Source organism: Dendrobates tinctorius, unplaced genomic scaffold (genome assembly GCF_039654945.1).
Source record: "Dendrobates tinctorius isolate UK_male_01 unplaced genomic scaffold, ASM3965494v1 ptg000054l, whole genome shotgun sequence".
Lineage (NCBI taxonomy): Eukaryota > Metazoa > Chordata > Amphibia > Anura > Dendrobatidae > Dendrobates > Dendrobates tinctorius.
The window spans coordinates 2,288,663-2,312,471 of NW_027361722.1; the positions used below are offsets into that span (position 1 = coordinate 2,288,663).

A 23,809-nucleotide genomic window follows, 5' to 3' on the forward strand; every position below is an offset into this window, starting at 1 on the left:
GTTTGGTCGATCGGTGGTTACTGCAGGTTATAGGCTTGTCGGAAGAGGTCGGTCTTCAGGCTCTTTTTGAAGGTTTCGATGGTAGGTGAGAGTCTGATATGTTGTGGTAAAGTTAAAAAAAATGTTTCCAATAAATACATTTATTTATTGAAATAAAAACAATAAAAGTACAAATATTTGGTATCGCCGATTCCGTAACGATCTGCTCGATAATATTATCCCACTAGTTAACCCCTTCAGTGAAAACATAAAAATTAAAAAAGAAGTAAAAAACAATGCTTTATCATCATACCGCGGAACAAAAAGTGCAATAAAGCGTAATCAAAAAGATGGATGTAAATAAAAATGGTACCACTGAAAACATCATCTTGTTCTGCAAAAAACAAGCCACCATACAGCTCGCTCAGCAGAAAAATAAAAGTTATAGCTCTCAGAATAAAGTGATGCAAAATTAATAATTTTTTCAATAAAATAGTTTTTATTATGTAAAAGCGCCAAAACACAAAAAAGATATAACTGTGATACCGCTGTAATCGTACTGACCCAAAGAATAAAGTCATCTAATCACTTATACCGCAAGAGGAACGGCGTAAAAAATAAATAAAACCAATTCTTCACATGCTGTTTTTTTATTTTTCATTTTTTTTTTCATTTCATTTCATACGTGATTCAGACAGATTTCCCAGTGGAAGATTCCCAATAATGGGGCAGATGGAGGCACTGTGGGCTACTTAGGACCTGTGATCCGGAGGTTCCCATCTTTTTAGGATTGCATAAAAGTGCCGTCATCCACAGTTTTGTGCACTTCTGAAAAGGACACCGCTGAACAGAGGCCAGACTGAGTCCAGAGTAAATCTGCTGCCTCATTATAGTGAATGGATCCCGCGGGAGTTTCATCTGTCACGTCACTCAGAGATTAAGGGCTCATACTCACTTGCGAGAGACTCGCACGATTCTCGCACAAGTCTCTCACGTGAAAACCTGAGACTGCCACCGGCACTCGGACACAAGCATGCGGCTGCATAGAAATACATGTAGCCGCATGCTCCAGTCCCAGTGCCGGCGGCAGTGCCAGATTTTCATGTGAGAGTCTCGTGCGAGTCTCTCGCAAGTGAGTTTGAGCCCTTAGATGGAAACCCAAAGTGCTCAGCATAGAGCGACGGATAAATGTGATCCCTAACGTTACGTAAAATGTTCCCAATAAAATCTTCAACTCAATCCACAAAAAAAGCAAGTCCCCACTCAGGTCTGACATCTGTTAACGGAAATATAGGGGCTTCCACCTTACTGGTAGCATAAAGGCTCTGAAAAAGCTAAATGGCTTCACGCTCCCCAAAAGAAATTCAGCAAATTCTGTGCTCTTAAATTCAAATGCCCCCCTCCTTCTGAACCCCAGTGTGCCTAAACCACATTTTGCGCCCACATGTTTGACATTTCTGTAGTGATGAGAGCCTGCCTAATTTACAGGTGCATGCCTCCAGAAGCACGGGTTGGGCATAACATACTGGTGTCTGCAATGTACTGGTCACTACAATGTACTGGTCACTACAAAAGCAGTTTGCAATTTTCACTCAGCAACATCCACTGCTACCTGGTTATGGAAAACACCCATGGAGTCAAAATCGTCACTACATCTGCAGATAAATTCCCAAAGGGTTATAATTACCAAAATGTGGTCACCTGAGGGCTGTTTCCACTGTTTAGGCACATCAGGGGCTCTCCAAACGCTGCATGGCATCCACTAATTATTCCAGTAAATTTTACATTAAAAAAGTCAAATGGCGCTCCTTCCCTTCCGAGCTCCACCGTGCGCCCAAACAGTAGTATTCTCCCACATATGGAGTATCGGTGTACTCTGGAGAAATTGCACAACAAATTGTATGGAGCAATTTATCATGTTACCCTTATGAAAATGCAAAATTTGCAGCTAAAAAAGATTTATTTCGGAAAAATGTAATAATTTTTTTTCCACGGCTTAACGTTATAAACTTCTGTGAAGCACTTGGGGGTTCAAGGTGCTCACCACACATCTAGATAAGTTCCCTAAGGGGTCTAGTTTCCAAAATGGGGTCACTTGTAGGGAGTTTCCACTGTTTAGGCACATCAGGGGCTCTCCAAATGCGACATGGCGACTGCTAATTATGCCAGCAAATTTTACAGGCATGCTCAGGAGGAATTGCACAACAAAATGTATAGTCCATTTTCTCTTGTTACCCTTGTGAAAGAAAAATAAATTAGGTCTAAAGGAAATTTTTTGTGAAAGAAAAATAAATGTTTATTTTTTCTTCCACAATCTAAAAATTCTTGTGAAGCACCTAAAGTGTTAATAAACTTCTGGAATGTGGTTTTGAGCACCTTGAGGGGTGCAGTTTTTAGAATGGTGTCACTTTTGGGTATTTTCTATCATATAGGCCTCTCAAAGTCACTTCAAATGTGAGGTGGTCCATAAAAAAAAAATGGTTTTGCAAATTTTGTTGTAAAAATGAGAAATCGTGGGTCAACTTTTAACCCTTATAACTTCCTAACAAAAAAAAAAAAATGTTTCCAAAATTATGGTGCGGTAAAGTAGACATGGGAAATGTTATTTATTAACTATTTTGTGCGATATGACGCTCTGATTTAAGGTCATAAAAATTAAAAGTTTAAAAATTGCGAAATTTTCACTAAATTTCCGTTTATTTAACAATTAAACGCAAGTCATATAAAATAAATTTTACTACTATAATAAAGTACAATATGTCACGAGAAAACATTCTCAGAATCAGCAGGATCTGTTGAAGCGTTCCAGAGTTATTACCTCATTAGTGGTCAGAATTGTAAAAATTGGTGTGGTCAGAAAGGTGAAAACAGGCTAGGTGTCAAAGGGGTTAAACAACATACAATTATAAAACACAGAATAATAATAATCTTTATTTATATAGCGCCAACATATTCCGCAGCGCTTTACAGTTTAACAGTTTCAAAACACAAGTCATAAGTAACTGTGGGAGGGTCCTTGAAGCTCACAAAATCTGGTGATTACCAAATCATAAACCATTGACATAAATTACTCCCAGCTGACTATGGGATGGTGGATATGTGTGATGGGTATATGGGCACTGGACTATGGGATGGAGGATGTGTGATGGGTATATGGGCACGGGACTATGGGATGGTGGATATGTGTGATAGGTATATGGGCACTGGACTATGGGATGGAGGATGTGTGATGGGTATATGGGCATGGGAATATGGGATGGAGGAAATGTTTGATGGTATATGGGCACTGGACTATGGGATGGAGGATGTGTGATGGGTATATGGGCACGGGACTATGGGATGGAGGATATGTATGATGGGTATATGGGCACAGGACTATGGGATGGAGGATATGTATGATGGGTATAAGGGCACGGGACTATGGGATGGAGGATGTGTGATGGGTATATGGGCACGGGACTATGGGATGGAGGATATGTATGATTGGTATATGGGCATGGGACTATGGGATGGAGGATAATTATAATTTGTTATAACTAACCACAGTTAGTTACTATGCCTGGGCAACACCGGGCTCTTCAGCTACTATATAATAAAAACAAATGGCGTAGATTTCCCTCTATTTTTGATAACCATCGCAGGTAAAGCTGTGGGCTGCAGCTGACTGTTGTCAGCTTTATATTGGCTAAAAGGAGATAAATCCAGCGAGCCAAGTTTGAAGTACATAAAAAATCTTTTTCTTTATTTCAAACGTAGATTAAAAATATTTATCCATAGCAGCATATTATAGATATAGGCAGAAATAGGAAAAATTACTGCTGTAAAGCGCACGGCAAGACGCGTTTCGGCTAGACCTTTATCATTGCCATAAACGTGTCTTGCCGTGCGCTTTACAGCAGTAATTTTTCCTATTTCTGCCTATATCTATAATATGCTGCTATGGATAAATATTTTTAATCTACGTTTGAAATAAAGAGAAAGATTTTTTATGTACTTCAAACTTGGCTCGCTGGATTTAGCTCCTTTTTGCAATTATTGTTGGCAAGAGCTCCTGCCATTTATCCGTTGCTGAGAGCCTATACAGTATAGCAGCTTATCTTTTGAACCAACCGGGTAAGCTGGCATTTTTTCTTTTTTATATTACTTTATAATGGCTGGTTATCAAAAATAGAGGGTCCCTCATGCCATATTTTTTAATTATTTAAATAAATAATTTTAAAAAACAGCATAGGGTCCCCACATTTTTGATATTTTAACTGTTCTTCTCATGTGTCTACACAGGTGTCCTTCTTATCCTGGCTGTACTACCACTCTCATTAAGAGGAGTCAATGTGCGGACAGGATCAGACATCACCGACTGCGGCATGAAATGTCCTCATGCTGATGGTAACATAAGGTTGTCCAGAGAATGTGAAGGTAAAAACATGATCCTGATAACTCTGTGGTGTCAACGACTTATAACCCAGAAGGAAAATGAGCCCCGACTACACCTGGACACGAGCAGGGGATGCTGGACCCTGAGAGACGCCAGGAAGAGCGACTCCTGTGTGTACAATGTCACATTTTACAGGAGTCAGAAGACATTTCTGCTCTCTACAGAAATCACTGTACTGGGTAAGACATGATATTGACTGCAGAGCTAGCGGCCTACACCCCTCACCGGTCCAAGATTGGCGGTGACCAACCTTCTCCTGATACTTCCAGATCCAGTTCGCATCTCCAACATCACCAGTAACAGCAGCCGCCTGGGTGAGGACATCGCTGTGAGTGTCCAGTTCTATGGACAGGTGACAGCTGTGACCTGGGAGGTGGACGGGGGGCTTCTCCCTGACCGATACTGGCTGATGGATGATAATAGGACGGTGATTATCCCGAGAGCCCAGAGAGATGACGCCGGGAGGAGACTGCGTGTCCGGATCACAAACCCAGTCAGTGAGGAGACCCAGGAATATGAACTGGAGATTACAGGTAAGCGAAGGGGGTACTCTTTTTAGGAAAACTCCTTAGAGTAATGGACAGAACCACAGCAAGCTCTACTTTCCAGGATTAAGAAATGACTAAAACCGAAATGCTGATTTTTTTTTTTATTAGATCAAGGTTACGCACACATATCTCCTCTTGGTGAGCTCATTTGAGGGCTGGTTGTGGGATCTGCTAGGTCATTTATAAGTTTACGATATCCCAACTTTCAGGATATCTTTTCCTCTGGAGGTCCCAGGTGGGAGATATTGTCACCATGCTTCCTATCACGATCTTAACTTTCTATAGAGATGGAACATGAAATGGATAGATTCATTCATCGGACCAATATTAAGTTGGATGTCCTCTACTGGCCTCATGGCGATGTGAGTGAATGCATTATGTTTGTCCCTTTGCTACGATCCTAAAAATATATCTCTCATAAATATTGATCGATAGAAACCTCAATATTCATCACTGATCACTGGCTCCAGCGAGTTTGAGATAATTTCTTTGAACAGAGGACGTTGATTGCTTTCAACAGAGGATCCCATGTGCTATTCCACCTCTCAGTATATGAAACCTAGGCTTGTTGGCAGGTTCTCATCATATCCACCCATGGTAATTACTAACTACATGTTCATGACAGAAGGTCCTGCTTCAATGGAGAATGAAGTGTGAGCTCTTTCTCACTCACCAAGTTATAATTAAATCCATGTGCTCAATGGAGACGTCTTTAAGGATTATGTACCTCACTTCTTCTTTACCCCGTGTACTGGAGATTATTGGCGTGGGGTAATACTGGGGCAATTGATCTGACATATAACGTGGGTGCACATCATACTCTGATCTCTTCTATACTTTGTGTTGCTCTTGTTTTAGTCTCAGGATCGTCTCAGCAGATGTACCTGATTACGATGGCCTCTGTTTTTGCTGTTAAGCTGCTTTTCCTCCTATCTCTGGTAGGTATAAATCTTCCTCTTTTCTCTTCTTGAAATTTGTCTTCCTTCATTTGCTTACTTATTTTTCTTTTCTTTCTCACTCGTCACTTTATAGAAATAGATCTTTAAAACTAAGACCCCCGACCTTCCCGACTGCAGACCCCGATGTGAGAGTCTCAAATATTAGTAAATGTTATTAATAATATGTAATAGTTCATGGGTCGTTCTGGAGGTCGTGTGACGGGATCATTACAGATAATGGAGAACCATAAGACCTTGATCAGTGTCTTTACCATTTTCTTCTGTCCAGGGTCACATTGGTTGGACTCTCGCATTAGACATCAGCAGCAAAACCGATCTGTGCGGCATCAGCTTCTAATATGGCGAAATCTCTTTATTCCCAGAACTGATATAACCCGTAATATTCATTATAAGGAGTTACAGACTCATTATACACATTGGCTCTCTGTGGGGCGCTGTTTGAATCCTATTTTTTGGGCGTAAACCTTCGTGTGAAGCCGCCTCATGATGTTGATGATAATAATAATAATAATAATAATAATCATCATATTAATTTTATTTATATAGGGCCAACAAACCTCTCAATAATTCACAATAAGCAGGGACAATAAAGACATCACAAAGTAACACATACTTCATCACTTACGGGAGGAGTGAGGGTCCGGCTGCTCCAAGCTACAATCTATGAGGAAATAGGCAAAACGTCCTTGTAATGCACGATCCGCCAACATTATAATAAATAGGCATTTCAAATAAGCTGCATGATCCGGTCACCGGCCAGGATCTGTATATGTACAGTGGGGAAAAAAAAGTCTTTAGTCAGCCACCAATTGTGCAAGTTCTCCCCCTTATAAAGATGAGAGCGGCCTGTAACTGACATCACAGGTAGACCACAACTATGAGAGTCAAAATGAGAAAAAAAAATCCAGAAAATCACCTTGTCTGATTTGGCAAGATTTATTTTGCAAATTATGGTGGAAAACAAGTATTTGGTCACCTGAAAACATGCCAGATTTCTGACTCTCACAGACCTGTAACTTCTTCTTTAAGAGGCTCCTCTGTCCTCCACTCATTACCTAATATAATATATTACATAATGGCTCCTGTGTGACCTTGTTATCAGTAAAAAAGACACCTGTCCGCAACCTCAAACAGTCACACTCCAAACTCCACTATGGGGAAGACCAAAGAGCTGTTGAAGGACACCAGAAACAAAATTGTAGCCCTGCACCAGGCTGGGAAGACAGAATCTGCGATAGGCAAGCAGCTTGGTGATATGAAATCAACTGTGGGAGCAATAATAAGAAAATGGAAGACATACAAGACCACTGATTAACTCCCTCGATCTGGGGCTCCATGCAAGATCTCACCCCGTGGGGTCAAAATGATCACAAGAACGGTGAGCTAAAATCCCAGAACCACACGGGGGGACCTAGTGAATTATCTGCATAGAGCTGGGACCACCGTAACAAAGGCTACCATCAGTAACACACTATGCCGCCAGGGACTCGGATCCTGCAGTGCCAGACGTGTCCCCCTGCTTAAGCCATTACATGTCCGGGCCCGTCTGAAGTTTGCTAGAGAGCATTTGGATTATTCAGAAGAGTATTGGGAGAATGTCATATGGTCTGATGAAACCAAAATAGAACTGTTTGGTAGAAACAAAACTCGTCGTGTTTGGAGGAGACAGAATGCTGAGTTGCATCCAAAGGACACCATACCTACTGTGAAGCATAGGGGTGGCAACATCATGCTTTGGGGCTGTTCCTCTGCAAAGGGACCAGTATGACTGTTCCATGTACATGAAAGAATGAATGGGGCCATGTATCGTGATATTTTGAGTGCAAACCTCCTACCATCAGCAAGAGCATTGAAGATGAAACGTGGATGGGTCTTTCTGCATGATAATGATCCCAATCACACTGCCAGGGCAACAAAGGAGTGGCTTCGTAAGAAGCATATGAAGGTCCTTGAGTGGCCTAACCAGTCTCCAGATCTCAACCCCATAGAAAACCTTTGGAGGGATTTGAAAGTCCGTGTTGCCCAGCGACAGGCCCAAAACATCACTGCTCTAGAGGAGATCTGCATAGAGGAATGGGCCAACATACCAACAACAGCGTGTGCCAACCTGGTGAAGACTTACAGAAAACGTTTGACCGCTGTCATTGCCAACAAAGGATATAACAAAATATTGAGAAGAATTTTTGCTAATGAACAAATACTTATTTTCCACCATAATTTGCAAAATAAATCTTACCAAATCAGACAAGGTGATTTTCTGGATTTGTTTTCTAATTTTGTCTCTCATAGTTGTGGTCTACCTATTATTATTATTAGTTATTTATATAGCGCCATTAATTCCATGGTGCTGTACATGAGAAGGGGGGTTACATAAAAAGTTATAGGTATCATTAACAGTAAACAAATTTACAAGGACAGACTGGTACAGAGGGGAGAGGACCCTGTCCTTGTGGACTTACATTCTACGGGATAATGGAGAAGAGACAGAAGGTCGGAGAGTGCAGCAGCTCTGGTGGTGATGAGGCGGCAGCTCAGGTGGTGGTGAGGCGGCAGAAAGGTCATTGCAGGCTGTAAGCTTTCCTGAAAAGATGGGTTTTCAGGTTCCGTTTGAAGGATCCGATGGTGGTGGATAATCGGACGTGTTGAGGCATGGCATTCCAGAGGACAGTCAGACTTTTTATGGAACTAATTCATGGACTTTAGTGCGCTGCTTGACAAAATACCGAATCAAAGAGAGTTAGCAGGGAGGCCACAGAGGAGAGTGTTGCAGTAGTCAAGGCGGGAGATAATGAGGGCATGTACATGAATTTTAGTAGACTGAGGACTGAGGAAGGGACGGATTCTGGAAATATTTTTGAGTTGGAGGCGACAGGAGGTGGCAAGAGATTGAACGTGTGGTTTGAAAGACAGGGCAGAGTCGAGAGTTACTCCTATGATGTCAATTACAGGTTCTATCTTTATAAGTGATAGAACTTGCACAATTGGTGGCTGACTAAATACTTTTTTCCCCAATGTATGGCCAGATCACCAGTCGGTATATATGTACATATATTATTCGAGTGTAAGGGAAGGACAGGGCCGTTGTTGTGACCTTTATTCTGGTGGCAGCTGTGTCCAGTCCTTCCCTTACATGAAACAATACTCTTCTCCTCGGCATACCTGCATCTCCAGATCCAGCTTCACCTGGGCACTTCCCAGGCCATAACGGTCCCTCTTCTAGGCAACCCCCATCAATGGAGACACAGTCCGAGACAACTTTAACACTTTCTTTACTTAGGATTCAGCATGTTACATCCACAGTTGTTATATAACATTTGCTTGCTTCCTCATCTTTCCCTTGCTTGTTGTCACTTCTGTGCAGTACACGCCCAGACCTGACCGTACTAGACTTCTTCCCAGTTCCTTCCTGGCTTGACCTCACTATAATGACATTTTCTTCAGCCTGTTTCGCCCCAGACACGAATTCATCAATCACTACGTTTGGTAGCCCCTGACAAAGCATCCAGCCGAATCTGTACCGATATTGTCGAAGTTCCAACTCCTTTCATCTCCTTAGTCCAGACAACTTCTGCCCTAAAAGCATTGGCCCAGGCGGTAAGATGCCACATCTTCCTTTTCCTGTTCTGACCCAATGCTAAGAAATACAGTGGCAGTGGATATCGTGGTCTATAACGACTTAACGTTATGTGGCTGCCGAGCTGTCCAGGACTAAACCATTTTTCATCACTAACTTTAACTCTCAGCAGCCCCTCCTACAATTAACCCTCTATGAACATCCTATCAGGCCCAACTAGTATGCCCCCATCTTGTGGCCCACAACATAATTACATCTACCCGATTTATGGGGAGACTATGTACTAAAAGTGCCCTCCTCTAATGTCCCAAGAAGGATACCCTAACTTTCCCTGACTGTACATATACAAAGAACACATAATATATATACAATACTATAATACAGGAATACAAAGCAATATTTTACCATTTTTTATATAATGGTAACACATTCCAGTGGCAATACCATAAACAATGAGCAGTAATACATAGTTATACATGTAGCAGTACCGCAGGCAATTATCATAAAACACATCTGTAAACATCAGAAACCGGAAGACAATCAGAGGAAAGGGAAGCATGAAAGACATTATATCTTACCCCCTTACACAGTCACAAGCCAGTAGCAGTGCAGAATGGTATTTAATAGAAAGAAATGCAAGATTCTACATCTGGAAGAAAAAAAATGAAAATTACATCTATAGAATGGGAGGAACAGAACTAAGCCACAGCTTGTGTGAAAAAGACTTGGGTATACTAATAGATTACAGACTTCACAGGAGTCAACAGTGTGATGCAGCAGCAAAAAAAGGCAAACACATTTGTATGATGTATAAAGAGAAGTCTAGAGTCTAGATCACGTGAAGTAATTATCCCCCTCTACTCCTCCTTGGTCAGGCCTCATCTGAAATACTGGGTCCAGTTCTGGCCACCACATTTTAAAAAAGACATAGAAAAACTGGAGCAAGTTCAGAGAAGAGCTACCAGGATCATGAGTGGACTGCAAAGTATGTCCTACGAGGAACGGTTAAAGGATCTGGGAAAGTTTAGCTGCAAAAAAGAAGGCTAAGAGGAGACTTAATAGCTGTCAACAAATATCTGAAGGGCTGTCACATTGTAGAAGGATCAACTTTATTCTCATTTGTACATGGAAACAGGAAGAGCAATGGAATGAAACTGAAAGGGACAAGATACAGATTAGATTTTAGAAAAAACTTTTTGACAGTGAAGGTGATCAATGATTGGAACAGGCTGTAACAAAATGACGTGAGTTCTCATTCAATGGAAGTTTCCAAACAGAGGCTGGACAGACCTCTGTCTGAGATGGTTTAGTGAGTCCTGCATTGAGCATTGGGTTGCACACGATGACTCTAGAGGTCCCTTCCAACTCTACCATTTTAGGATTCTATGTTTGACCTGGTTAGGCCTGTTTCACACATCAGTTTATTCTGTCAGTTGTAATCCGGCAAAATGGCGGAAAACGGATCCTCCTGCGTACGGACATCAATGTGTGCCACCGGACCGTTGCATTGTCCGTCCAGTCTTGTCAGCAGACGCCAAAATCTTGGCGGATCCGCAAAAAAACGGATCCAACGGATGGCCATCCGTCAAGATCCGCCGGTAATGCAAGTCTATGGGGAAAAAAACGGATCTGCAAAGAAAAATGGCGGCTCCGTTTTTTTTTTGCAAAACGGCGGATTTTGACTGATGGAGACAAACGGAAGTGTGAAACAGGCCTAACTGGGCGCAGGGCTGGAAAGCCGCTCTCTCCTAGCCGCACTGTTCCATAGCAACACTTCACACCTAACAGGTAATATAACTTTATATACCAATACATGGGTGTTTGCTGCTCCTTTGGCTTGCTAGATATGGATTGAACATATAGTCCTATGACACACGGATGTATCCCCATATTGTGCATCCTACTTACTGGGCTCAGTTTTCTCCACTGAGATTTCTTTGACTCTGCACTTGCAGCTCCTTTAGGGAACACCCTGGAGCCCGCTGGGTTTTATGTTACTTATTATTTTTTCAATCTTCATGGGAAATTCATCAAACTAGACAAAGAAGTTCAGCCATAAAAGTTACAACTTTATTGAAACAGTAGTGTACAAACATTAAAATTAGTGATGGGCGAGTCCTAAATTACTCGGAATCGCTTGACTCTAGCGAGTCCGAGCCCGGGACTCGCTACTCGTTGTGAGTCTAGCGAGTCCAATGTTAATGAATGGGGAAGCGAGTCTTAGCGAGTAATGTGCGATTTACAAATCGCAGATGTGTCTCGGAAAGCGCTTGCATTGGCGATTTGTAAACCCCACTCGCAACAGTTTGTTGCTGCTGTGTCCGAGTCCAAACTCGCATTTGTTTGTCTTATTTAGCGCCGATGAGGCGAGGAAAGCGATTTTCTCTAGCACACACCATGCTTTGAGCAAACAGGAAATAATCCGAGTCGAGTTGACATACGCACACACAGAGCAATACAGAGCAATCACGGCCCGTGTCACTGTCAACACGCTGCAGTTGATTGATCTGGTGGAGGCTCGGCCCCTGCTTTGGCTCCCCACTGACCCTGCCTATGGGCATAACATCCAGCGGACTACAGCCTGGAGGGAGATCGCTCAAGTGATGTTCCCTGCACTGCTACGGCCACGACCTCGTCCCTTTGCAACCTCTTTTTTGGGAAATTGTGGGTTTTGTGACATTGTTGACAAATGCACAGTCACCGAGATGGAGTTAGGTGGTGCTGTAGGCGTCACTTGCTGGCGGGGTAAGTGTGTGTGCTGACACCTAGCAGTAAAGCTGCACACTAGTCCCTGCACTGTGCACTGCACTGTAAGGCTTGATCCTCCCTGCCTGCCTACAGTCTACACAGTACTCCTCTGTCCTCCTGGTAGCTCTCAGAAGAGCTGTTGGGTTTAATATAAGGAATCTTGAAGTTTCCCTACACTAACTGACAATCCCTATGATCTGCTCAAGCATCTACCTCACCCTGCTCTATCTCAGATCTCTCAGGAATGTAGAGGAAATGGCGGTGGAAAAGGCTTATATACAGCCTCGCCTCTCATACATGACATAGGCATCACGATGGACAGAAGCCAATCATAGTCCTGCCACAACCAATATTACTGAATATGATTGGCTAACATGCTTGTCCATCTAAAAAAGTTTTCTGACCTAACACGCTAGGCTGTCTCGGAAGCTTTGTAGGAACATAACAGATTCTATATTTGCGAGTCCCGAATCCAGTATACAGGACTCGGGATTCGTAGACTCGCTCAGACTCGCTCACAATCGCTGTGTGTTGACATAGGCTGTCTTGGAAACTTGTAGGAACATAACAGATTCTGTATAAGCGAGTCCCGAATCCAGTATACAGGACTCGGAATCGTAGACTCGCTCAGACTCGCTGTTGACAGCGATGTGATATAGCGAGTCTAGCGAGTGAGAAAAAAAAACTCTGACACAACTAGGATTGCCATTGACTTGCATTGGACTCGTTACTGTGCGAGTAATCACTGGGAGACTCGCCGAGTAACGAGTCCAGCGAGTCCCTTACTATTCGCCGAGTAACGAGTCCTAGCGAGTAGACTCGCCCATCCCTAATTAAAATGCATATTAAAAGGAGATGCCAATCCATTCACCGAACAAGGAAACATGCCACTATATATCCTATATAAGGAAATGTACAACCTTGTACGCTGATAACACCATTGTATGTTTCCTCAATGTAATTGCACTCCCATGCACTTTGCTTATAAGTTTGGGGATTATATGGTGACTGTTTTACTACATGCCCAACCCTTATATTATGGTCAGCTATTGTTGGCACTAGATTGATTTATTGATCATCACTGCATGAAATGGCTGCTCTCTGACATCTGGGAACGCCTGTGTGATTGGTGTTTATATGAATTTGCATACTATGCACCTTGCCAACTTTGTGGTTTAATTGTTCCCATACTGACCAGCACTTGATAGATGTTAAAATAGCTATATATGGTTTGGGCAATGATTTCATTTTTTTGGACAGTCACATAGTCAGTGCTAAGTACATAGTACATATTACTATTATTATAATTTCTGTTTGAGTATTGTGCACTGAGGACACATAATGTATCCTGCAGGGAATGCTGATTGAGCAACCACCATCAAGGCATTTGTATTTTTGATCTCTCTGTTGGGTACATTTCCTTATATAGGATACAGTGGGGCAAAAAAGTATTTAGTCAGTCAGCAATAGTGCAAGTTCCACCACTTAAAAAGATGAGAGGCGTCTGTAATTTACATCATAGGTAGACCTCAACTATGGGAGACAAACTGAGAAAAAAAAATCCAGAAAATCACATTGTCTGTTTTTGTTTCATTTTATTTGCATATTATGGTGGAAAATAAGTATTTGGTCAGAAACAAAATTTCATCTCAATACTTTGTGATATATCCTTTGTTGGCAATGACAGAGGTCAAACGTTTTCTGTAAGTCTTCACAAGGTTGCCACACACTGTTGTTGGTATGTTGGCCCATTCCTCCATGCAGATCTCCTCTAGAGCAGTGATGTTTTTGGCTTTTCGCTTGGCAACACGGACTTTCAACTCCCTCCAAAGGTTTTCTATAGGGTTGAGATCTGGAGACTGGCTAGGCCACTCCAGGACCTTGAAATGCTTCTTACGAAGCCACTCCTTCGTTGCCCTGGCGGTGTGCTTTGGATCATTGTCATGTTGAAAGACCCAGCCACGTTTCATCTTCAATGCCCTTGCTGATGGAAGGAGGTTTGCACTCAAAATCTCACGATACATGGCCCCATTCATTCTTTCATGTACCCGGATCAGTCGTCCTGGCCCCTTTGCAGAGAAACAGCCCCAAAGCATGATGTTTCCACCACCATGCTTTACAGTAGGTATGGTGTTTGATGGATGCAACTCAGTATTCTTTTTCCTCCAAACACGACAAGTTGTGTTTCTACCAAACAGTTCCAGTTTGGTTTCATCAGACCATAGGACATTCTCCCAAAACTCCTCTGGATCATCCAAATGCTCTCTAGCAAACTTCAGACGGGCCCGGACATGTACAGGCTTAAGCAGTGGGACACGTCTGGCACTGCAGGATCTGAGTCCATGGTGGCGTAGTGTGTTACTTATGGTAGGCCTTGTTACATTGGTCCCAGCTCTCTGCAGTTCATTCACTAGGTCCCCCCGCGTGGTTCTGGGATTTTTGCTCACCGTTCTTGTGATCATTCTGACCCCACGGGGTGGGATTTTGCGTGGAGCACCAGATCGAGGGAGATTATCAGTGGTCTTGTATGTCTTCCATTTTCTAATTATTGCTCCCACAGTTGATTTCTTCACTCCAAGCTGGTTGGCTATTGCAGATTCAGTCTTCCCAGCCTGGTGCAGGGCTACAATTTTGTTTCTGGTGTCCTTTGACAGCTCTTTGGTCTTCACCATAGTGGAGTTTGGAGTCAGACTGTTTGAGGGTGTGCACAGGTGTCTTTTTATACTGATAACAAGTTTAAACAGGTGCCATTACTACAGGTAATGAGTGGAGGAAAGAGGAGACTCTTAAAGAAGAAGTTACAGGTCTGTGAGAGCCAGAAATCTTGATTGCTTGTTTCTGACCAAATACTTATTTTCCACCATAATATGCAAATAAAATGAAAAAAAAAACAGACAATGTGATTTTCTGGATTTTTTTTTCTCAGTTTGTCTCCCATAGTTGAGGTCTACCTATGATGTAAATTACAGACGCCTCTCATCTTTTTAAGTGGTGGAACTTGCACTATTGCTGACTGACTAAATACTTTTTTGCCCCACTGTATATAGTGGCATATTTCCTTGTTCGGTGAATGGATTGGCATCTCCTTTTAATATGCATTTTAATGTTTGTACACTACTGTTTCAATAAAGTTGTAACTTTTATGGCTGAACTTCTTTGTCTAGTTTGATGAATTGGAGTTTTGAAGTGCCATCATTCAGTAGGCCTTCTTTTTGGGATATATCTTCATGGGAAATAGCTGAGCACCTGATTGTGTGGGGCCTTTTCATTGGAGATTCGCCTTTTTGGCTATATATATTTTTTCAAATCCTACTGGCTCACAGTGCATGCGTTTCTACTATTTATCTGCTGCTCTCCACCCCTCTATTGGAGGCCATTCCTTTGCCCTGCCTTTTTAACATGTTCTAATTTTTTTGTAACTAATAAAGATATATTTTTACCCTCATTCTTCTGGTTTTCCTCACTTATCGTTATAGCACCTTCCATAATAGATTATTCTTGTGTCTAGTATTCTGAAGTGTATTCAGCCTTCATAAATTTAGGACTATGGGAAGAATCAGGATCTGTAAATGTACATGTATGATCCGGTCACCGGCCAGTATCTGTATATGTACATGTATGATCCGGTCACCGGCCAGTATCTGTATATGTACATGTATGATCCGGCCAGTATATGTACATGTATGATCCGGTCACCGGCCAGTATCTGTATATGTACATGTATGATCCGGCCAGTATCTGTATATGTACATGTATGATCCGGTCACCGGCCAGTATCTGTATATGTACATGTATGATCCGGTCACCGGCCAGTATCTGTATATGTACATGTATGATCCGGTCACCGGCCAGTATCTGTATATGTACATGTATGATCCGGTCACCGGCCAGTATTTGTATATGTACATGTATGATCCGGTCACCGGCCAGTATCTGTATATATACATGTATGACCCGGTCACCGGCCAGTATCTGTATATGTACATGTATGACCCGGTCACCAGCCAGTATCTGTATATGTACATGTATGATCCAGTCACCAGCCGGTATCTGTATATGTACATGTATGATCCGGCCAGTATCTGTATATGTACATGTATGATCCGGTCACCGGCCAGTATCTGTATATGTACATGTATGATCCGGTCACCGGCCAGTATCTGTATATGTACATGTATGATCCGGTCACCGGCCAGTATCTGTATATGTACATGTATGATCCGGTCACCGGCCAGTATCTGTATATGTACATGTATGACCCGGTCACCGGCCAGTATCTGTATATGTACATGTATGACCCGGTCACCAGCCAGTATCTGTATATGTACATGTATGATCCAGTCACCAGCCGGTATCTGTATATGTACATGTATGACCCGGTCACCAGCCAGTATCTGTATATGTACATGTATGACCCGGTCACCAGCCAGTATATGTACATGAATGACCCGGTCACCGGCCAGTATCTGTATATGCACATGTAGGACCCGGTCACCGGCCAGTATCTGTATATGCACATGTAGGACCCAATCACCGGCCATTATATGTATATGTATGACCCGGTCACTGGCCAGTATCTGTATATGTACATGCATGACCCAGTCACCGGCCAGTATCTGTATATGTACATGCATGACCCGATCACCGGCCAGTATCTGTATATGTACATGTATGACCCGGTCACCGGCCAGTATCTGTATATGTACATGCATGACCCGATCACCGGCCAGTATCTGTATATGTACATGTAGGACCCGGTCACCGGCCAGTATCTGTATATGTACATGTAGGACCCGGTCACCGGCCAGTATCTGTATATGTACATGCATGACCCGGTCACCGGCCAGTATCTTTATATGTACATGTATGATCCGGTCACCGGCCAGTATCTGTGTATGTACATGTATGACCCAGTCACCGGCCAGTATCTGTGTATGTACATGTAGGACCCGGTCACCGGCCAGTATCTGTGTATGTACATGTATGACCCAGTCACCGGCCAGTATCTGTATATGTACATGTAGGACCCAGTCACCGGCTAGTATCTGTAAATGTACATGTATGACCCGGTCACCGGCCAGTATCTTTATATGTACATGTATGATCCAGTCACCGGCCAGTATCTGTGTATGTACATGTAGGACCCGGTCACCAGCCAGTATCTGTATATGTACAAGTAGGACCCGGGCACCGGCCATAATGAGGAGGAGCTGGTGATCCATCCACAGTGTTGAATGTTGCAGAGAGATCCAGGAGAATCAGAAGTTAGTAGGGACCATTACATCTCACTGTTAGTAGATCATTAGAGACTTTAGTGAGGGCAGTTTCAGTGTAAAAGGGTCAAGAAGGGAGTGATCTGAAAAATGGTGGATTAGCCGAGAATGGATCAAACGTTTCAGGAGTTTAAAAAAGAAGAGGAGATTGCAACAGATCTGTAGTTAGCAGCACCGTTCTGGTCGAAGGGTTATTTTTTAAATAAAGGGGATATGATGGTGAGTTTGAATGAAAAGGGAAAGATATCGGGGGAGAGAGGTTAAATATTTTAGTTAAGTAAGTAGTGACAACAGGGAGAATGGTTTGAAGAGTCATACAGTGTGGACTTCAAAGGAGCGAAACATAACTGAGAGTATCGGGGGTATAACCTGGAAAGCACATTGTGATGAAAGGAGCAGACCAAGACCTCCATCTTGTCTGCTTTCAGGTCTGGCAGTACGACCATACGAAATAGCAGCAGTGATGAAGGTGTTCGACTGCTGGATCCAGGTTTCAGTGAGAGCCAGAAGGTTAAGGAAATTAGAAAAGAAGAAATCGTGAATGTATGGGAGTTTGTTGTACACTGAAAACCTCAAAAAGAGGAAAAAATCCTCCAAAAAAATTCAGATACAAACCAGACAGGCCTAAATGCATCTGCACTAATACAGGGTGCAGCGGACCCAAGTAAAATGGCAGCTGCACAGGTGCATAAATACCAAATGAAACAGCCAGCCTACAATCAGGGATTGGCCGTGTGGTCCACCAGTGCAGAAGAAATAATCTGCATGTGGCAGTGTACACACAGGGAATGCAGGGCTTCTGGTTCACAACCTCTTAGTAACACCATATATGTTACTAAGAGTTTGTTGTACACTGACCTGGTATTCTAGAGGGCACAATTAAAAGAGACAGGAAAAGCTGAGCACTGAATATTAATTAGATTAGTAGGGTTTCTATATGCAGCAAGAAGAGAGATATAAATACTAGTGGAAGGAGGACGGGTGGTAGTGGATGGTTTGTAGTAATTGAGAAATGTCAGTCGAGCCTGAGCATTGTACATGGGAGAGGATAGGAGAGGGACTTATGTGGAGAGAGGGCGCACAATGTGTTCAAGGGCGGTAAATGTGAAAGAGAGCAGCAGCTAGAACAAAGTTGAAACAAAGATGTGGAAAATAAATAATGTAGTACAACTGAACAAAAAGCATGTTTGTTTGTGTATCTTGCATGGATTACCTGTCTAATGCCCGGCTGAACTCTCCTGTTAAACTGCAATGCACTTTGAAAATATTGCACGGTGAATATTGTACAACTTGCAATGTTGATGTGCTATTCAGTGCAGTAGAGACAGAATCTTGTGCTGCCTCCAGGCTGCCATTTATGGCCCATCCAGAACTGGAGACCGACAATGTGACAGTCTCAGAGGAGCCATTTTGTGCTGATTCTTCCCTGTGGACGAGTCTAAGATATTGTGTAACTAAAGATAAAGCTCGTCCCTTCTGCTGCTCCGAGGGCTCAGATAACATAACTGAGGCATCTGATGCCTATTCCAGGCTCCTTTCTTCTTACTGATGAATTGTATCCTGATATTACCCATCCCATGACCCCATCACGTGATGTCCGGTGACCGGGCACCGCCGGAGCTTGAGCAGCCCGGACCATAAATCGTCCTTGAGTATATTCAACTCTAATTCACTTAAATCATCTTCAAAATTCATAAGCTAGACCAGAAACCCTAATCTTACGATCTCATTGGGGCACCCCATAACTATTACCTGGGGGCAGGTACGGACTGGGGCTGAAATTCAGCCCTGGCATTTGAAATCACACAGGTTCATGCTGTCCCCATCCCTAAGCACCAGATGGAATATATTACTACTAATATTACCCTGGATGGAGGAACGCAAGTGACTGAGTCAGCGACTTTGTGCTCCGTCACAACTCTTAACAGTATGGGTGTCTTGAGAACACCGATTCTGTTAACAACGTAGCAGACAAGGCAGCCCACAACAAGACAGGCCCTTCTGGCATTTGCCAGATGGCCAGTCCGGCCCTGCCTGGGGGGCAGTGATTACCTGAGTTGCCTGATAGATTACCAGTCCTTACCAGTACAACATGGCAGCCAGTGCCTGGTAGTCTTCTAATATGATGTGGAGGCCGAGGAGGAGCCGGCGGGTGCTCAGCACTGATGTCAGCCATACTGTCTTGTCAGGATCTGTCTCTGTACTGTGCTCTGTGCTGATGGCTCTTCTCCTCTTCTCTTTAGGTTCTACTGTCCGGCTGCTCCTCTCTGGAGATGTTCTGCTTCCAAAAAATCTAGAGGTGTGAAAAAAACTACAACCTTCAGTTCATAGCAAGTTCTTCCTTGTTTTGGCTTATTCCATAACCCCTTCCCATCGCAGCCAAATTTGTTTTTGCATTTTTGTGTTGTCCTCCCGTTCGTCTAAGAGCCATAATTTTGCTATTTTTCTGTTGACCGCCGTATGAGCCTTAGTTTTTTTGCGGGACGAGTTTTATCTTTAAATGACATCATTCCCTTTACTATATAATGTATTGAAAACAGAAATAAAGTCCAAGTGCAGGGAAACATGACAGAAATGCACTTCTATCACTGCGCATTGCATTTTTTTCTTCAGCTTTGATAATGTAGTAGATGTGACCTGGTAACGATTCTCCACATTAGGGCTCATATTCACTTGCGAGAATCGTGCGAGTCTCTCACATGAAAACCTGGCACTGCCGCCGGCACTCGGACCGGAGTGTGCGGCTACATGTATTTCTGAGCAGCTGCACGCTCCATTCCCAGTGCCGGCGGCAGTGCCAGGTTTTCATGCGAGAGGCTCGCACGATTCTCGTAAGTGAGTATGAGCCCTTAGTGTGAGTGCGGCGATACCAAACTTGGGTATATTGATGCATATATTTTATTATTAGGACTGGTGGGAAAAAATCTGATTTTTTTTAAATAGTTTATTTCACCTTTCATAGTGATCCATCATCCATATGTTTTAGTTTTTCCTTTGATTAAGGCTAGTTTCACACTAGCGTTACCAAGCGCAGCGCAGGGCCGCCGCTAAGCTCCACCCCCGGCCATGCCCCCTCCGGTCAGCTCCTCCTCTGGGCGCATGATGCTGCATGCGACCAGTGTACCCTATATTTAGCGTTGGGTACGCTGGCCGTGCGCTGGTATGGTTTTGCCTGCGCATGCACCCTTTTTGCGCTGCGCCGACGTGCGCCAAACGCACTCTGTTGCATTTTTGTGCGCTCGGCGCATGCGCCGGCAAAAACAGAAATTCTATTTTATTTTTGCTTCATGGTGTTTATTGTTTGGGTTAAATAATTTTATCATTTTGTAGATCAGACTTTCCTGGATGCCCCAATAACAAATCTAAAAAAGATTGAAATACATAAATATATCTTTAAATTGAATGGGGGAAAAGTTGGGGATCTGGAATTTTATGTGGTTTTGTTACTTTTTTAAATATTGTTTTAAACTTTTATCTTCACGTTTCAGTTTAGTTTTTAGTTCACTTAGGAGCCTTCAGCTTGGAGTCGTCTGATCGCTCGCACAGTATTCTGCCATACAGCTGCATAATCCAAGTCTCCTACGTACAGCCCCATAGCTGCTGTCAGGGGCAGATTCTGGCAGTGTATCCGCTCCTGAGCTGCTCTGTAGTTCGGCAGCGACAAGAGAACCATTTCCAGGTAGACAGAAGTTGTTTATTGACTTTGTTGGGGGAAAAAACTGATTCCGCTATTGTTTTCTGTGCTTTTTTATGCTGTTTACCGAGGAGTTTAACCCCTTCATGACCAAGCCTATTTTGACCTTCATGACCAGGCCATTTTTTGCAATTCTTACCATTGTCCCTTTATGAGGTAATAACTCAGGAACGCTTCAACGGATCCTAGCAATTCTGAGATTGTTTTTTCATGACATATTGGGCTTCTGTTAGTGGTAAATTTAGGTCGATAATTTTTGCGTTTATTTGTGAAAAAAATGGAAATTTGGCGAAAATTTTGAAAATTTCGCAATTTTCAAATTTTCAAATTTTGAATTTTTATTCTGTTAAAACAGAGAGTTATGTGACACAAAATAGTTACTAAATAACATTTCCCACATGTCTACTTTACATCAGCACAATTTTGGAAACAACATTTTTTTTTTGTTAGGGAGTTATAAGGGTTAAAAGTTGACCAGCGATTTCTCATTTTTACAACAAAATTTACAAAACCATTTTTTTTAGGGACCATCTCACATTTGAAGTCACTTTGAGGGGTCTATATGGCAGAAAATACCCAAAAGTGACACCATTCTAAAAACTGCACCCCTCAAGCTACTCAAAACTACATTCAAGAAGATTATTAACCCTTCAGGTGCTTCACAGGAACTAAAGCAACGTGGAAGGAAAAAATGGACGTTTTAATTTTTCCAACAAAAATTTTCTTTTAGCCTCAAATTTTTCATTTTCACATGGGTAACAGGATAAAATGGATCCTAAAATTTGTTGGGCAATTTCTCCTGAGTACATTGATACCTCATATATGGTCATAAACCACTGTTTGGGCGCACGGCAGGGCTCAGAAGGGAAGGAGCACCATTTGACTTTTTGAATGGAAAATATGCTGGAATATTTAGCGTTTGCCATGTCGCGTTTGGAGAGTCCCTGTGTGCCTAAACATTGGAGCTCCCCCACAAGTGACCCCCATTTTGGAAACTAGACCCCCGAAGGAACTTATCTAGATGCATGATGAGCAATTTGAACCCCCAGGTGCTTCACAAATTGATCCGTAAAAAAAAAAAAGTACTTTTTTTTCACAAAAATTTTCTTTTAACCTCAGTTTTTTCATACAGCACTTTATTAAGTGGGTTGTTACAATTGTGATGATACGGAATGTGGGTATTTTTTAATACTTTTAACAGGATAAACTTTTATTTTTGCATTTCTTTGCCCTTATTAATATGCTTTATTAAACTGTAAATCTGAAAAATAAAATAAAATCTACATGAAATTAAAATCCTCGACTCTGCCCTCTCTTTCAAGCCACATATCCAAGCTCTTGCCTCCTCCTGCCATCTCAAACTCAAAAATATTTCCCAAATCCGTGCATTCCTTGACCATGAAACCACAAAAACACTAGTGCACGCCCTTATCATCTCCCGCTTCGACTACTGCAACCTCCTACTCTCTGGCCTCCCCTATAGCACTTACACCACTCCAATCCATCCTACACTCTGCTGCCCGACTAATCCACCTATCTCCCCGCTATTCCCTGGCCTCTCCTCTCTGCCAAGCCCTTCACTGACTTCCTATCATCCAGAGACTCCAGTTCAAAACCCTAACTATGACATAAAATATTCAGAATTGAGAGTCCTCAGTGGTTGATACCTTTTAATGGCTAACTGAAAAGATGGTAACACATTGCAGCTTTCGAGACTACTCAGGTCTCTTCATCAGGCTAGACTAATACAAAATCTGAAGAGTCAGCTAGCCATTAAAAGGTATCAACCACTGAGGACTCTCAATTCTGAATATTTTTCTATCTACTGGCTAACACGGTACAAAGATATACATCTTTCCTGTAACTATGACATACAACGCCATCCACACCCTGAGTCCTCCGTACATCTGTGACCTCACCTCCCGGTACTTACAGGCATGCAACCTCCGATCCTCACAAGATCTCCTTCTGTACTCCCCTCTTATCTCTTCTTCCCACAACCGCATACAAGACTTCTCCCGCACATCACCTCCTACTCTGGAACGCTCTACCCCAACATATCAGACTCTCGCCAACCATGGAAACCTTCAAAAAGAACCTGAAGACCGACCTCTTCCGACAAGCCTACAACCTGCAGTGATCCTCAGTCTACTGATCCGCCGCATGACCAGCTCTATCCTTTCCTAGTGTATCCTCACCCATCCCTGTAGACTGTGAGCCCTCGCAGGCAGGGTTCTCTCTCATTCTGTACTTTTGTGTCTTGTATTGCTCATGTTCAATGTATTGTCTATATTTGCCCCTTTTCACATGTAGAGCGCCATGGAATAAATGGTGCTATAAAAATGTATAGTAATAATAATAAAGATATTCTGAATGTAATAGTGTAATTCCCGTCTGATAACACCAGAGGGAGCTGTAGCAGAATGAAAAATGGCGGCATACAGGAGATCACCTCCATATTACAGCGGGTGTTATAGAGGATTATACAGGTATAATGGAGATCAGGAGTCAGTGATGTTCTCTCTTATACACAGTAAGCTTAGAGCGTCTGACATCGTAAAAGAGCCGAGTCCGCCATAATAACCTGATGTAATCTGAT

The 23,809-nt window shown here is 42.7% G+C and overlaps 1 protein-coding gene across 1 annotated transcript in view; it reads left to right on the forward strand.

Annotated features, from left to right (window-relative positions):
- LOC141091560 (uncharacterized) overlaps positions 1-20,152 on the forward strand; it is a 34,141-nt gene extending 13,989 nt beyond the window's left edge. The window contains exons 2-5 of the mRNA XM_073577226.1: positions 4,261-4,593; positions 4,684-4,947; positions 5,821-5,900; positions 19,760-20,152. Of these exons, the coding sequence (XP_073433327.1) occupies positions 4,344-4,593; positions 4,684-4,947; positions 5,821-5,900; positions 19,760-19,813 (648 nt within the window). The 5' untranslated portion in view covers positions 4,261-4,343 and the 3' untranslated portion in view covers positions 19,814-20,152. The remainder of the gene's footprint in view (positions 1-4,260; positions 4,594-4,683; positions 4,948-5,820; positions 5,901-19,759) is intronic.
- Positions 20,153-23,809: the final 3,657 nt, after the last annotated feature.